This window comes from Leptodactylus fuscus, chromosome 8 (genome assembly GCF_031893055.1).
Source record: "Leptodactylus fuscus isolate aLepFus1 chromosome 8, aLepFus1.hap2, whole genome shotgun sequence".
NCBI lineage: Eukaryota > Metazoa > Chordata > Amphibia > Anura > Leptodactylidae > Leptodactylus > Leptodactylus fuscus.
Window position 1 is genome coordinate 62691333 of NC_134272.1, and position 14200 is coordinate 62705532.

The following is a 14200-nucleotide window of genomic DNA, read 5'->3' on the forward strand; positions in this document are numbered from 1 at the left end:
AACGTGGCATGTTCAGCTTTAAAGCAAGGAAGTCCCGCAGGCCACGTAATTTCTAGGTTTACCTTGTCCCTATTTACGACGAATTGTTTGCTACCGTACCATTAACTTTTATGGACTTTTCTGCTGAAATCATTCACAATAATGAATACTTGGCAGCTGTCGCCCTTTACACTCTCTCCACGATTTCCTGGCCTTGTGATTTCTCTTCTGGGGAATGTATATTCCTGTTTTATATACAGCTGTACAGGGCCGGGTACACACTGAAGGCCGCGCTACCTGCTGTGTTAATTAAAAACTTGTGTAGCAGTGCAATAAAATAAATGAGAATGGATCTCTCCTCTCCGAGATAGGATCATCCTGATTATATGCTTGCGTAAGAAAAGTAAGCAAACAGCGACTGACCTAGAACACTGCCTACGCAATTGTGGCGAGAAAAGAAATCTTTAAAGGGCAAGAAAAGCTAATACACTAGACAAGTGATTGTACGCTTTACCTCTTAGGTTTGGCTTCTTCGATTGTTTTACGTTTAAGTATTGTCTCTTACTTGAGCAGCCCATGTGCTTCACGTCCCTGGACCTAGGCAACTATGTATGGTGCGCCTGCGCCACCAAAATCTGACATTATCATCTCTGTACACATGCGCAATTTGCTAAATCTTAACATCTAGATAGTATAAACTTGGACAAGGCAATCTAATATGTCAAACTTATCGCAGTGGGGGAATTTATCGACCAGTCTATGCTAGTTTTCTGCTGTAGTTTGCTGTTAATGTGGTGCAGCTTTGGCATGACTGGGCTGAGCATTGTGGGCCAGGACGGGGATGCCTTGTCCCTACGTTTATTACAATTTTTGATAGAAAGCGACCATGAGCTATATTGGAAATTTGCACCAGTTCCTGTGTGGAATAAAGCCTGGTTCACATCTGCATTCCGGTTTCCGTTCAGGGATCCTGCCCAAACGGAAACCTAATCTACATGAAAAAAAATGGTTAGGGGCCACACAGTGGCACAGTGGCTCAGTGGTTAGCACTGCAGCGCTGGAGTCCTGGTGTTCAAATCCCACCAAGGGTAAAAAAAAACATCTGCAAGGAGTTTGTATGTTCTCCCTGTGTTTCCAACCCATATTCCAAAAAAGACATACTGATAGGGAAGCTCTATGTGGGGCTCACAATCTACATAACAAATAAATAAATTAAAAAATTGGTTACCTTAGGAAACCCGTGGACCCTATAGACTATAATGGGGTCCATGTGGTTTCCGCATCAAAAATGCGGAGTGAAAAGTGCTTCTTGCAATTTTCTAAACTGCAGTTTTGGAAATCACAGCATGCCGATTATACCTAAGGACATGTCTGTGGACTTTCGGTTGAAAAAAGTGTGTGAAAAACCGCAATGCATTACTGCCATGGTTTTTCCTGCAGCACTTTCTTGCTGTGGGACGCTATGCGGGTTCTTGGCCTGAACCACATAATAAACGTGCCAGGTTGATAGCTAGGATTTTGGCACTTTAGTAAATTTTCCCTTTATTTTCTTCCTAGCCATAAAATCCAGACTAGCTCCTCTTTCATGGGGCACCGAGATATCTTTTAGATTGTTGGTGTAGTAACAAAATTTGTTACCTTCTTACCTCTCCATTTTTACTTGTCACAGAGGTATTGCCTTCATCTTTCCCTATATGCACATTGTTTTTTTTTGTTTTGTTTTTGTAATTGTGAGCCCCATATAGGGATCACAATGTACCTTACCTTTTTTTTCCCCTATCAGTATGTCTTTGTAGAATGAGAGGAAATCCACGCAAACACGGGGAGAACATACAAACTCCTTGCAGATGTTGTTCCTGGCATGATATGAACCCAGGACTCGGGCGCTGCAGTGCTAACCACTGAGCCGTGTTGCCCCCACGTGTATCATGAGTCTCTTTTCCTCTATATTTGTGGTGTGTTCTCCATCTATATCTTTGGTTCTGGATTTGGTGTCCTCTCGCTGTAACGGAAGATGCTGGGAGTTGTAGTTTCCTGTTGGAACTCTTCATAAACCAGTGGTCTAGACCTTTTATGTGGAAGAGATGCTGCACATCCAAATAACAGGAATAAGTGCTGACCCTAAATTCTGCTAGTGATGAAATGCCTACGATTTCCATGTATAGGAGACCTGATGAAATTTATAGTGCGGCTGTAAAGTTGCTTAGCCTGCACAGATTCTCACATGCCTTCCGGTTTTCTTTACCATTCAGCTGAGGAATGGGGAAGTCTTCACTTCTAGAGAATTTTGTTTCTATGTGAAAAGAATGAAATTCTAAAGATCATCTCGTGTGGTTAAAAGCAGAACATTCCAGAAAATAAGCAAAACCTTTTAGTGTAATGTTGGAGAAATGTCATGTGTATTAGCGAGACAAACCTTTAGATGTTTTAGATCACGCCTAATCTGTTTTTTGTTGTTTTTTTTTTCACTGCTACAGGCTTGTTATGGCACCCCCTGCTGTTCTAATAATTCCCTTTCAGAATGTCCATGTCATGGAACCAGTCGGTGGTCACACATGCTCAGTAGCTAAAACCATTTTATGCACAAGTGACAGTGATATTGTTTCAGGCCAGCCAGTAAGAATCAGTGCTCTAGAAATGGGAGAACTCTAGCTGGCAATGTTTGGCTATTTTTCAGTCTTGGGTCTTTAAAGGGGTTGTGCAGGATTAGAAAACACGGTTGTCTTCTTCTTCCCTGGAAGTGACCTCATGTCCATTAGTCACATGGCAGTGCTACAGTTTGGTCCATTAAAATGAATGGGAATAAGCTGCAGCATAGCCGTATGAGCAATGGACATGTTACTTCCTGAAGAGAAATCGGCCATGTTTTCTAATCCTGCCCAGTTTTTAAAGGGGTTTAAAAACTTTTTTTTGTCCTAGTTGACACATAGGAATAGCCTTAAGAAAGGCTATTCTTCTCCTACCTTTAGATGTCTTCTCCACACTGCCATTCCGTAGAAATCCCGGTTTTTGCCGGTATGCAAATGAGTTCTCTCGCAGTGCTGTGGGCGGGCCCCAGCGCTCAAACAGCACTAGGGGCGTCCCCAATGCTGCGAGAGAACTCTCGAGCGCCGCCTCTATCTTCTTCAGGAACATCCTCTTCATGCGTCTTCTTCCGGCGCAGGCGGTGAAACTTGCAGGCCTCGGGCATGCCCACAGGCCACAAGAAAATGGCCGCTTACTTACTGTTCATGCAGAGACCAAAATGGACAAAGAGCATGTCAATTTTTTTTTTATTTATTTTTTTCTTGCTGTGGGATTTATTTTAATATTTAGTCTCGTTCAGTGTTCATAACGTTCATTGCGCTACTTGGGGAAGCTTGCTTTGGACATTAATCTGTGAAAATTAGAAGGCTATTGGTGACAGGAAACAGAAGTTTAGGTTGGTAGGCGACTTTTAAACAAAGGAAGACTTCTCCCTCCTTTCTGTGTATTTAATTTTTTCCAGAAACTGTAAATGTCACTTGTTTTTCTATGGGTTTGGTCACTTGATGCCATGTGTTCCCTGCAGCATTAGATAAGCATACATTTCCTTTTTAATACGCCACCGAAAAATGGTGAAAACTTCTTGATGTCATACACTTGAATAACCCTACACCAAGCACAATGAGCTCTGCAGAGAAAATCGTTCACATCTTGGCAGTTGTTCAAAATAAAAATAAAAAAAATTGAAAGATAAATTGGATCCTATTTAAGAAAGTGAACGTTATATCATTTCTGGTTCTCCTTTTTATCTGGGAGTCAGAATATTACACAGGAGCACCAGTGGAGTCCCAATCTTAATCTCTTAATATTACTAAAAAAAAGCTTACAGTTAGGGGGCGTTCACACTACCGTCGGTGTCCGACAGTTAGTGGCCACTCAAAATCTGGCACGGACATTAGGAGCGGACACTAGCTGTGTCCGTGACACCTGTCATTTATTTAAATGGAGATTGGGTGCGTTCTTTTGCACTCCGTGCCCTTCCTTCACTGTCCGCATGTAAAGATGTCCGGCTTCTCAAGCGGACAGAAAAACCCGACATGTAGGTGTAGTGTCCGCTCCTAATGTTCGTGCCAGATTTTGAGCGGACACTAGGAGCAGACACTACCTGTCGGACACCGACGGTAGTGTAAGCGCCCCCTTACCTATTTGGGACAATTGAGAACTATAAGGGTTTTTGGATCCTGAGGCAGAGGCCGCCTCAGGTTCCGATCCAGAAGTAGAGTAGCCACGACTAAAAGCCGGTGCACTGCACCAGCATCCAGCCGCCCACTCCATTCCAGATTAGGCACAATGAATGGGCCTAGTCCGGAGGAGGGAGTGTCTTCAGGCCGAATCACAAGGCGAAACGGTCTGAAGAATGAGCACCTCTTTTTCCAGGAGCTGGCACAAGCTGGCTAAATGAAAAAGCTGCTGAGTGGCTCCCATTGAAATAAAAAAAAAGAAAAAAAAACAAAAAAAAACGTGAACTTACCCTAAGGGTGCATGCACACTACGTAACGCCGGGCGTGTATGAGAGCCGTACACGCCGGCATTACGGCAGACTGCCGAACACTTCCCATTCACTTCAATGGGAGCGCTTGTAACAGCGGCGTTTACGAGCGCTCCCATTGAAGTGAATGGGAAGTGTTCGGCAGTCTGCCGTAATGCCGGCGTGTACGGCTCTCATACACGCCCGGCGTTACGTAGTGTGCATGCACCCTAAGACTGAGGCTACGCATTACTGAAACGCAGCTTCTTTTGTTTCAGTTTTTCCTGTGTGTGTTTTTTTTTTTTTTTTTTGAGCCAAAGTCAGGAGTGGGTTTAATAGAACGGGAAGCTGCAGCAAAAAAACTGCTTTTTTGCAATGTGGGGCTTTACCCTAAAAGGAACCAGGGACTCCCTCAACTTGAGATTGGAGTCCTTCTGGTCTGAAATGCCTCCAAAACCAATAATAGTGCTGTGTTAGGGTTTTTAAAGGGATTCTACCATTGATATGAATTTTTTTGGTGATCACACGTCGGAATAGCCTTTAGAAAGGCTATTCGTCTCTTAACTTTAGACGTGTTCTCCACTGCGCTGGTCCTTAGAAATACCGGTTTTTACTGGTATGTAAATTAGTTCTCTCATAGCGATGGAGGTGGGCCCCAGTGCTGAAAATGCGATGAGGGCGTCCCCACCGCTGCTCGAAAACACACTCCAGCGACGCCTCTATCTTCGGCTGGATCCTCACCTTCGTCATCTTCCTTTGCGACACCTCCGACGCCTGCGTAGTTGGCTTTGCCAGTGAGACCCCAGCAGAGCCGAGTGTGCATGCCGGCCAGTGGCCATTTTTGGGAGGTCGCTCTTGCTCTTGTCGTTCAATACAAGAGTTTAGTAACGCCTCCTGATGAACAAATCCCGTACAGGACTAGGGAAACACGTAGAGGTAGAATGTTAGTCTGTGGGGCAGGAATTATCTACATTAATATCCCTATATGGGAATGTGTCTAGGGGTTTATAATATGTCCATACTCCTAGCCTACCTAGCCTCAACATCAGCAGCCTAAAGGATCATAGACTCCCGGTTATGTGTTCTATATGCACCTGTTTAAAACTCCCTTAGCAGCACATAAGGGTTTTGTGTCTGTAGGACTGAAATAGCCGCAAAAATAGGGTGGTGAATATATTATACCACAGGCATATCAGTAATTGGTCTGTCCTCTTACACTCTGTTTTTTGGACTACTCATTTTTATGAATCCATTTTAAACAGACTTAAAGTTACATTTTAATAGTTACTCCCTCAGTGTTGTTTAGTATTTTGAGTGACATCCCTTCAGTGACATATATACAGACATGTATGTAGCCAATATTTTCAGCCAGGGCAGTAGCCGTTTATGCTATTTAAAACTTTATCATTTGGGAGTTTTCCCATCTGCTGGATTTTTTTATTTTTCTGCCTAAAAAAAATAAACTTGGCGAGCTCGCTCTGCTAATCTTGTAATGAAAGCCTTTACATTTCCAGGTGCACACTGCTATCTTGTGGCTGTGATGTGGAAATGTTGTTTTTTTTTTTGTTTTTTCTTTGTGTGAACATTGAGTGAGCTGGATTTTTGCATAAATACGTTGCTGAATATGGCGTGTAGTGGATGTATATGTATGCTTCACTTGGCTAGATAAACTAGAAGATAATGTTTAGAATGTGTTATCTTTTTCTGTGTTGTTTTTTTTTTTGGGGGGGGGGGGGTTCTCCTCCAAATTACTGTATATACTCGAGCATAAGCTGAGGCCCCTAATTTTACCACAAAAAACTGGGAAAACTTATTGACTCGAGTATAAGCCGAGGGGGGGAAATGCAGCAGCTACTGGAAAATTTCAAACATTAAAATGCTCAGAGTTTTTGGGTGCAGTAGGTGCTGTGGAAGGGGAGGGGGTGTTTTGGTTGTCTGTCTGCCCCTTCCCTGAGCTTGAGGACTGGGTTTTTTCCCCCCATTTGGAATTCAGCCTGAATATAGGGGATCTGCAGTGCTCCTATTAACCCCTTCCCGATGGACCAAGAGCACTGCAGATCCCCTATATTCAGTAGACACAGGATACCTAATGTGTATGTGTTTCACAGACATTTTCTACTTTTATATGTATTCTAGGGAAAGGATTTTTTATAGCTTCTTATTTTTCACTGTTTTATGGGAGATTCTATACATTACTATCACGGCTGGTCAACTGTGCTGAAAAACTCTGCTTATACCCGAGTATATACGGTACTCTGTTTTCAGTGCTGGCAGCTCAGTCTTTATACAAGTCCTCAAGCTCTTTGCGCCATGTGACGGCTACAGCCAATCAAAGGACTTGGCAAGCACCTCTTCACAAATGGCTTGTCATAGCCATAGTCATGTCTCATTTGTGAAGAGGTCACCGCTGAGTCCTGTGATTGACTGTAGCGGTCCCATAACATAAAGCGGTAACCTCAGTCAGCGGACCGGTGTACAGAGCTGTAAATGGAGGCCTGCTATGTTTAAGGATCCCTCAGCATCAGTATTAAGGATCACTCCTTTAAGGATAAAGCCACAGATTGCAGAAACCAAATACAGTGTAAAATGCAAATGATAACCTTGCGCTTGTATTTTGTCATTTTCTGCTTTGGCAATTCAGCTGCAGTTTTTCCTACAATATGTGAAATTTGCCAAACTGTGACCTTCGCCTCATATGAGATCCATGAACACCTCCTGCAGGGTCTCCTTGCCTGATAATAGTCCGTCTTGGTAAAGACTAGCACTACAGACTATGCTGTACTTGTCTTGAAAAATACCTTGTGGAAACTGATGCTTCTGGGACAGATCCCAGTGCCCAGCGCATTGCATTGTTGCCATAGTTTGTTTAGGTCATTGCCGTTGGTTAATTTCATGTTGCTTATGGCCGTCACCTGTGTTTTGTGTTTACCTTCTATATATCTGAGTAAACCTGGCTTATCTGTGCGTGCAGCATGATTTTTCCATTTGTCTGCTGTGTAATGTTCTCATGACTTGCTTTACAGCTTCTTGAGCAGTTACAGTGTTACGGCTTTGGTTTTACTGTACAGCCAAATGTTTACGCAGCTTCTCCCTTTTTCGCTGTTCACTTCGCTTTAGTAATCTGAATCTGGTTGTAGCCACTTGAAATCAAATTGTAATTATTTATCCATTACCCGGGGCAAATTGGGAGCTTTTACTGCCCACAATGGATGTTTACCTCCCAGATCTATTACAGCTGCCAAACTATTGTAAGACCTCTGTTTGCAGCACAGGAAACTTCTGCGTGATTCATGTTTTCGGTAACTGCTTTTTACAACGGGGCTTCTTTGTTTAAAACATGTCACAAGGTACTTCCTCTGTGCTTTGGAAAGTATTGTGCATGGTTTTGTTTTTCTTTTCCCTTTTCATTTTTTTTTTCTATCTCATAATACTTGTAGAGTTCCATAATTGTCTTAGATCTGTGGTTATTCAAAGTTTTTAGATTTTAGTGCAAGGAAGACGTTCTCCTTTTGCAGAGCCCTGATACTTTTTATCTTTTGACAGCTGCATTTTCTAGGCTTAAAATAATCCCAGTGCTTCAGGACATGTTCCCATGCTAGACATGAGCGTCTCTTCTAACTCTTCTGTTCTTTTTAGTTACAGAGTGCAGAGGAGGAACCTCACCAGGTCCCACCTATATGTCATTTGGCGTTGGAAAAGATAGGCAAAGGTAAGATATTTGTGTTCCTACTTAGAAAAGAATTGTTATTCCTATTGTTGTTGGTGGGGGTAATTGTTGATTGTTGTTGGGTGGTGGTTGTTTTGGGGTGGTAAAGTATCCGCCATTGTCATGCTAGCCAACAACATTTAAGTATTACTGTAAGGGTCAATTCACACGGAGGAATTTGGTGTGGAATTTCAGCGCTGAAAAAAAGCCTCCCATTTACGTCAATGGGTTCCTTTTTCTGCTAGCATTGAAGTCAATGGGAGGCTTTTGTTTCAGCGTTGAAATTCCACACCAAATTCCTCACCATTTTCCTCCATGTGAATGAACCCTAACAGGTCTTCACTAGAGATGAGCGAGTACTATTCGAAACTCCTGTTTCGAATAGCATGCACCCATAGGGATGAATGGATGCAGCCGGCACTCAGGGGGTTAAGTGGCCAGCCGCCGGCCGCTTCCATTCATTCCTATGGGTACGTGCTATTCGAAACGGCCGTTTCGAATAGTACTCGCTCATCTCTAGTCTTCAGCTTTTATAGGTAACCGCACATAACACCCACCATTGTATCCATTGCTCACATTACATGTAACGGGGTATCATATCCCCTCCCTGAGCAGAGCAGCTTTAGAAAACTCTCCCATAGACCTCCAATAAGTCTGTTTCGGTCTATTACTGTCTATGGCCAGGACTAATCTATGAAGCGTATCACTAAATACTGGGACCAGAGCAGAGACGCTCAGCAAGATGACAGCACCCCCATAATCCTATACGGAAAATCAGATTGGGGAAAAAGATGTATTTCGCAATCTGATTTTAATTGATGAAATTGGGAATATCTTCCTTTTAAGCCAGATTTCTGGTAAATACAGCTTGTCAAATCTGCCCCAGAAAGTCCAGTTTTATGTGTTAAATGAAGACTCTGTATGGGGCCAATATTACAGCTTTGGTTCAGAAAAGGTCGCTGGGTAGTTATGGCAGAAGAAGCAAAATATGTATGTATGTGTGTGTGTGTGTGTGTGTGTGTATATATATATATATATATATATATATATATATATATATATATATATATATATATATTTATTTATTATACTTTTCTACAATTTTATATTTTATTTTTTAATAGTGTTAATCTATGAATACACACAGGTCCTGAATTGGATGTGTCGTTCATAGCCATGTTTGCTGTCTCTCTGCCTTTATAAACCATTTGATGTGAGATGTACCATAAACAGCTTTTTTTATGGGAAAGCTTTGAGTCTTCTTGAATGTAAATGTCAGATCAGCGTTCTCACCCACAAGTAAAACAAGCATGAAGTTTACACGGGATTATTAAGACTCTATTCTTTCAATACAACAGTTTCTGATGACTGAAAAGAGCCCTGATTTCTCCTTTCAGATAATCTGCTGAGGACTGCCAGCCAGCACTCTGATAGCAGCGGGTTTGCTGAAGACACATCTGGGGACTGTCTCTTGACAAATTCTCTTCCGGTAAGGATTCATCTTGTTTGATTCAACTTCTTCTAGTTTCTTGGAGCAGAGTCTGAATTGCTTTACAGCTTGGTAGGCAGAATAACAAATGAGTGAGAACTAGAATGTGATAAAGCCTCGCTCCATACACTTTTCATAAGATCATCTTCCCTGTGGTTTACTCCTGTGTATAGATTTCCTGGCACTGTGCCTTTGTAGGCCACATGTTGCAGTAAAGCTTTTTTGTTTGTTTGTTTTTTTTGTGCAGATTTTGCTGCATTTTTCTTGTGTTTAACCAAATCCAGTAGTGAATTTAACAGAAGAAACAGAAGAAGAAAAAAAAGTTTTAGGCACCCCATCTTCCTGACCCCATCAACAATTTGCAAATGTGTATATACATATAAATATATATAAATCTCAATAGTTCAATAGAAAAAAAGGATGCAGGCTATTTTTTTAAACTATTTAATAGAGGCTGTGCATGCTGAATATTGCAGACTCTTATGTCCATGTGTCATTATATTATTGTCCTTCTGACTTTGTCTTTTTGTCTGAAGATCTATGGTCTTCATCTTCAAACAGCTGCATATTCTTTAAAAGAAAAATCACATTTCTTTTAAAGAGGACCGTTCACCACCTGGGGCACATGCAGTGTAATACACCGCTATAAAGTTGACGGTGCGCTGAATTCAGCTTTCACGTTCTTTGCCCCCGGTGAAGAGCTATCGGTGCCGGTACTTTAGCTCTTCACTGTCAGAAGGGTATTTCTGACATCTAGTCAGGAACGCCCTTCTTCACAGTAGCTTCTATAGCACTGTACTGTGAGAGGGGGTGTTGCTTACCGCCCAGCAATGACGCTGAACGGTGAGGAACGCCCTCTCCACCCAAATACTCGTCCATAGAAGAGTACTATCAGGAGGGGAGGGGGCGTTCCTCCCCGCTCTCACAGTACAGCGCAATAGGCGTTGCTGTGGAGAAGGGCATTCCTGACTGACTGTCAGAAACGCCCTTCTGACAGTGAAGCGCTACGGTATCGGCACCAATACCTCTTCACCAGGGGCACAGAACGTGAAAGCTGATAATGTGCTGAATTCAGAGCACTGTTGGCTTTCTAGCGGTGTATAAAACCATATGTGCCCCAGGAGGTGAAAGGTCCTCTTTAATATAATATACTAACTAAAACCAGATACAGATTTATTAAACTGGGTTCACCGTTGTGTCGAGTCTCCGGTTCATGTCCATCTTAAGTCCTGCAAGTCTCTAACTTTTTTTTGTCCAGTGATTTCAGTTAAAAAGGACATATTGAACTATAGTCAATGGAATCCCTCAGGTTTTGTTTGTGTCAGTCATAGAACTGATCCACATTCCCATTCCTCTGATCCTCCTCTGGACCAGAACAAAAACTACTATACTGGGGTGAATATAGCGTTATGGTGGCCGGCATCATGTGTGCTATCTTTCATTGTAATGCTGCTAGTGGACAGGAAATGTCTAGTTATTTGTCTTGTTGTGAGGTTTATATCATTGATGTTAGACTTTAATCCTTTAGTAATCTTTGCGTTTTGTTGTTTTTTTTTAGGTTCAGGATTCTTTGCAGGCAATGGGAAGTAGTGCAGACAGCTATGATAGTGAAACTACTGTAACCTCTGTAGGAGAAGAGCTAAGGACTCCACTAGCACTTGATCACAGGGAATCCATTGACCTCGATGACGAGTTCCTGACACCTGTCGGCTACGGAAGACCAGCCTTTTTTGCAGATAAAGAACCTTATGAAATGGGTGAAGTTCAAAACCCTCAAAATGAGGAGCTCAAGTCTAGCGAAGACCTCAACTCTGTTGCCGTTGACACTCTTGACCTCTGTGAAGAAGACTCAGATTTACAACAAGAAGGTACAGCTGAGAGCGAGCTGGAAACCAATAGCGAATATGAATCGATTTCTTACACCACTCATCACATATCAGAAGCATTGGACAGTTTTCCTGAATATGATAGGTTTCCTGGTCTGGGTAGTTCAGATTCCCGTTCTCTGGATCGTGTTAACGTGGCATTACAGCGGGCACAAAAGAAAATGTTTGGTTCTGAAACGGCAGAATCCAGAACAGGTCGCTCAACGATCACGTCCAAAGACCTGTTAAAACGGAGGCATAAGTTTGCAACTTCTGGGTACCCGCTGAGAAGGACTCAATCTCTGCCCACTCCACTGTTAAGTCCTGTGAGAGTAGTTTCCAAAGTCAACATTGTATTAAATTCTGGGAAGGCAACGGTGTGCAGCCCCCCGTCATTTTCTTACAGATATACCCCAGAAGAGGAGGAAGTATCTGAAGAAACCGAGGAACTTAACACTACAAGTAAATCTACAGTTTATAGGTCTCCTGTTTCTGACACTCAAGATGGCCAGAAAAGTGGTATGGGTCGAATACCAGAAGATCAGGTCCGCAGACCCCAGTCATGTACTGCCCAGACCCCATCCCACAGGTCCCATTCTTCCTGTTCCCTTCATTCCTTACAGTCCGACTGGCATGAAAGGCCACTATGTGAACACGCAAGAGCCTGGAGCACGCACAGTGTCCCAAACTTTACTGGTTCATCATGTGGCTCTCTGTACTTTCCATTTTCGTGTCCTGTCAACCAGCGGTTTGGGTATGGGTCTCCTAACAGATCCTGTTCTGGGTGCTCTTTACCGTTAACCTCTGCACCATCCACTACTGAAATGCAACTTCGCAGAGTACTACATGATATCAGGAGCTCACTGCAAAATCTTTCCCAGGTAATTGGAAGCCTTTACAGCTAGTCACATGAGAATTAGTCTACATTCTAACTCCCCTTCCTCCCATGTGGCCTTTTGTACAATCCCTCTTTGTTGGGTCACACAAGGATAGTTTCAGTTTTATTTCCTCCACTGAGGGTAAAAATAAACTGGAAGTCTCTATTTTTATCTTATAATTGGGGAATATTTTTGTGAACTTTGTATTTGTGACTTCCATTCCGTAAATATCCCTCGACCCGTTTACAGTACGATAATGGAGGCCACACAAATGGCTAAACGTCGCACACTATAAACATTTAAAGGGAACCTTTCATTTTGAAACTGTAGTGTTCTCTGTGGCCATCATAATATGGAGCTGAGCAAATGGGGATTTTAATTTTTTTTTTTTTTTTTTGTATAATTTTCTATGTAACTTGTATTTTACAACCTTTTAAGTCCTGTTCTTTCTATACGTAGGAGTCCAATGGGCAGTCCTATCCATGATCAGAAAGCTGCTTATTCAAGGAAAGCAGTCAGTCATTGATTAGGACCGCCCACCAGACTCCTAAGTATAGGGAGTTCTCTATAAAATACAAGTTCTGCCGAATCTTTTTTTTTTTTTTTTTCTTTTTTTTTTTTTTTTTTTTTTTAGAAATGTAGATTGTGAGCCCCACATAGAGCTCACGATGTACATTTTTCCCTATCAGTATGTCTTTTTGGAGTATGGGATGGAAATCCATGCAAACACGGGGAGAACATACAAACTCCTTGCAGATGGTTTTATGCCCTTGGTGGGATTTGAACACCAGGACTCCAGCGCTGCAAGGCTGCAGTGCTAACCACTGAGCCACCGTGTGGCCCCCTAGTTCTGCCGAATCTTGTCCCACAACACTATATATCCATCTACTCTGCTCCTACTGCTGTAAATCTGCTGCCCACAGAGGGGACTCCAAGTGCAATGTGATTGGTTCCTATTATCAGCAAAGCTGCTGACTTGTATGAAATGTTCTGTATACATTGGGTTTATTAGACTCTTTAAAACCAGAATATTTGTCACCAGAACACAGCATATCAATCAATCCCCACAGATTCTTTAGGGCACCTAAAACCATGTGACTGGGGGCCCCCTGTTGCCCAGATATCTACTTTTATCAATATGCACATGAGCTGTTTGGAGCAATGAGGGTGTTACCAATTCTCCAAAGAGATGGGGCAACCCCCTCCTATTCCAAAGAGCTCATTTGTATGTGGATAAAAACTGCAAGATTTAGAAAACAAAGACTCCCATTCACAAGGGGACACTGTAAATCAATCTGCAGGGCCGGTGAGCGTTTTATGCTCTCTGCAGTCCGCAGAGAAACCGTTTTTTTTTTTTGTTTGTTTTATTTAAAACCGGACACAAAGTCCTGCATGTCTGACTTTGTGTCCGGTTAAAAAAAAACAAAACGGTTTGGCTGCGAAGAGTGCAAAACGCTCAGCGGCGCTTACAGCCGGACACTTTTCAAACCTGTTCACTTGAATAGGTTTGAAAAATGACTGCAGGTTTCAGTCTCCTGTCCAGTTTCGGGCAGCAAACGGAAACCTGAATGCAGAGACCCCGGGCGGAGATGTGAACGAGCCCTATAACAGCCCATTTAATGTTCTCTATTTTTATTTTTTCTTTGATCTATTTTCAGCATCCTGTGATGCGTGGGCATGACTTGACTGCTGGTGGTTACATCCAGAAATCGTCTATTCTGTCTCTTTATGAAGTGAGTTCTTTCTCTTTTCGGTTCTTTTAGTTACATGATGTGTTATATGAAGAGTGTC

The 14200-nt window shown here is 42.5% G+C and overlaps 1 protein-coding gene across 2 annotated transcripts in view; it reads left to right on the forward strand.

Annotated features, from left to right (window-relative positions):
• ITPRID2 (ITPR interacting domain containing 2) overlaps nt 1-14200 on the forward strand; it is a 54714-nt gene that overhangs the window by 31243 nt on the left and 9271 nt on the right. For both annotated transcript variants that reach the window (XM_075283789.1, XM_075283790.1), the window contains exons 10-13: nt 8108-8180; nt 9575-9666; nt 11225-12412; nt 14068-14142. In XM_075283789.1, coding sequence (XP_075139890.1) covers nt 8108-8180; nt 9575-9666; nt 11225-12412; nt 14068-14142 — 1428 coding nt within the window. The remainder of the gene's footprint in view (nt 1-8107; nt 8181-9574; nt 9667-11224; nt 12413-14067; nt 14143-14200) is intronic.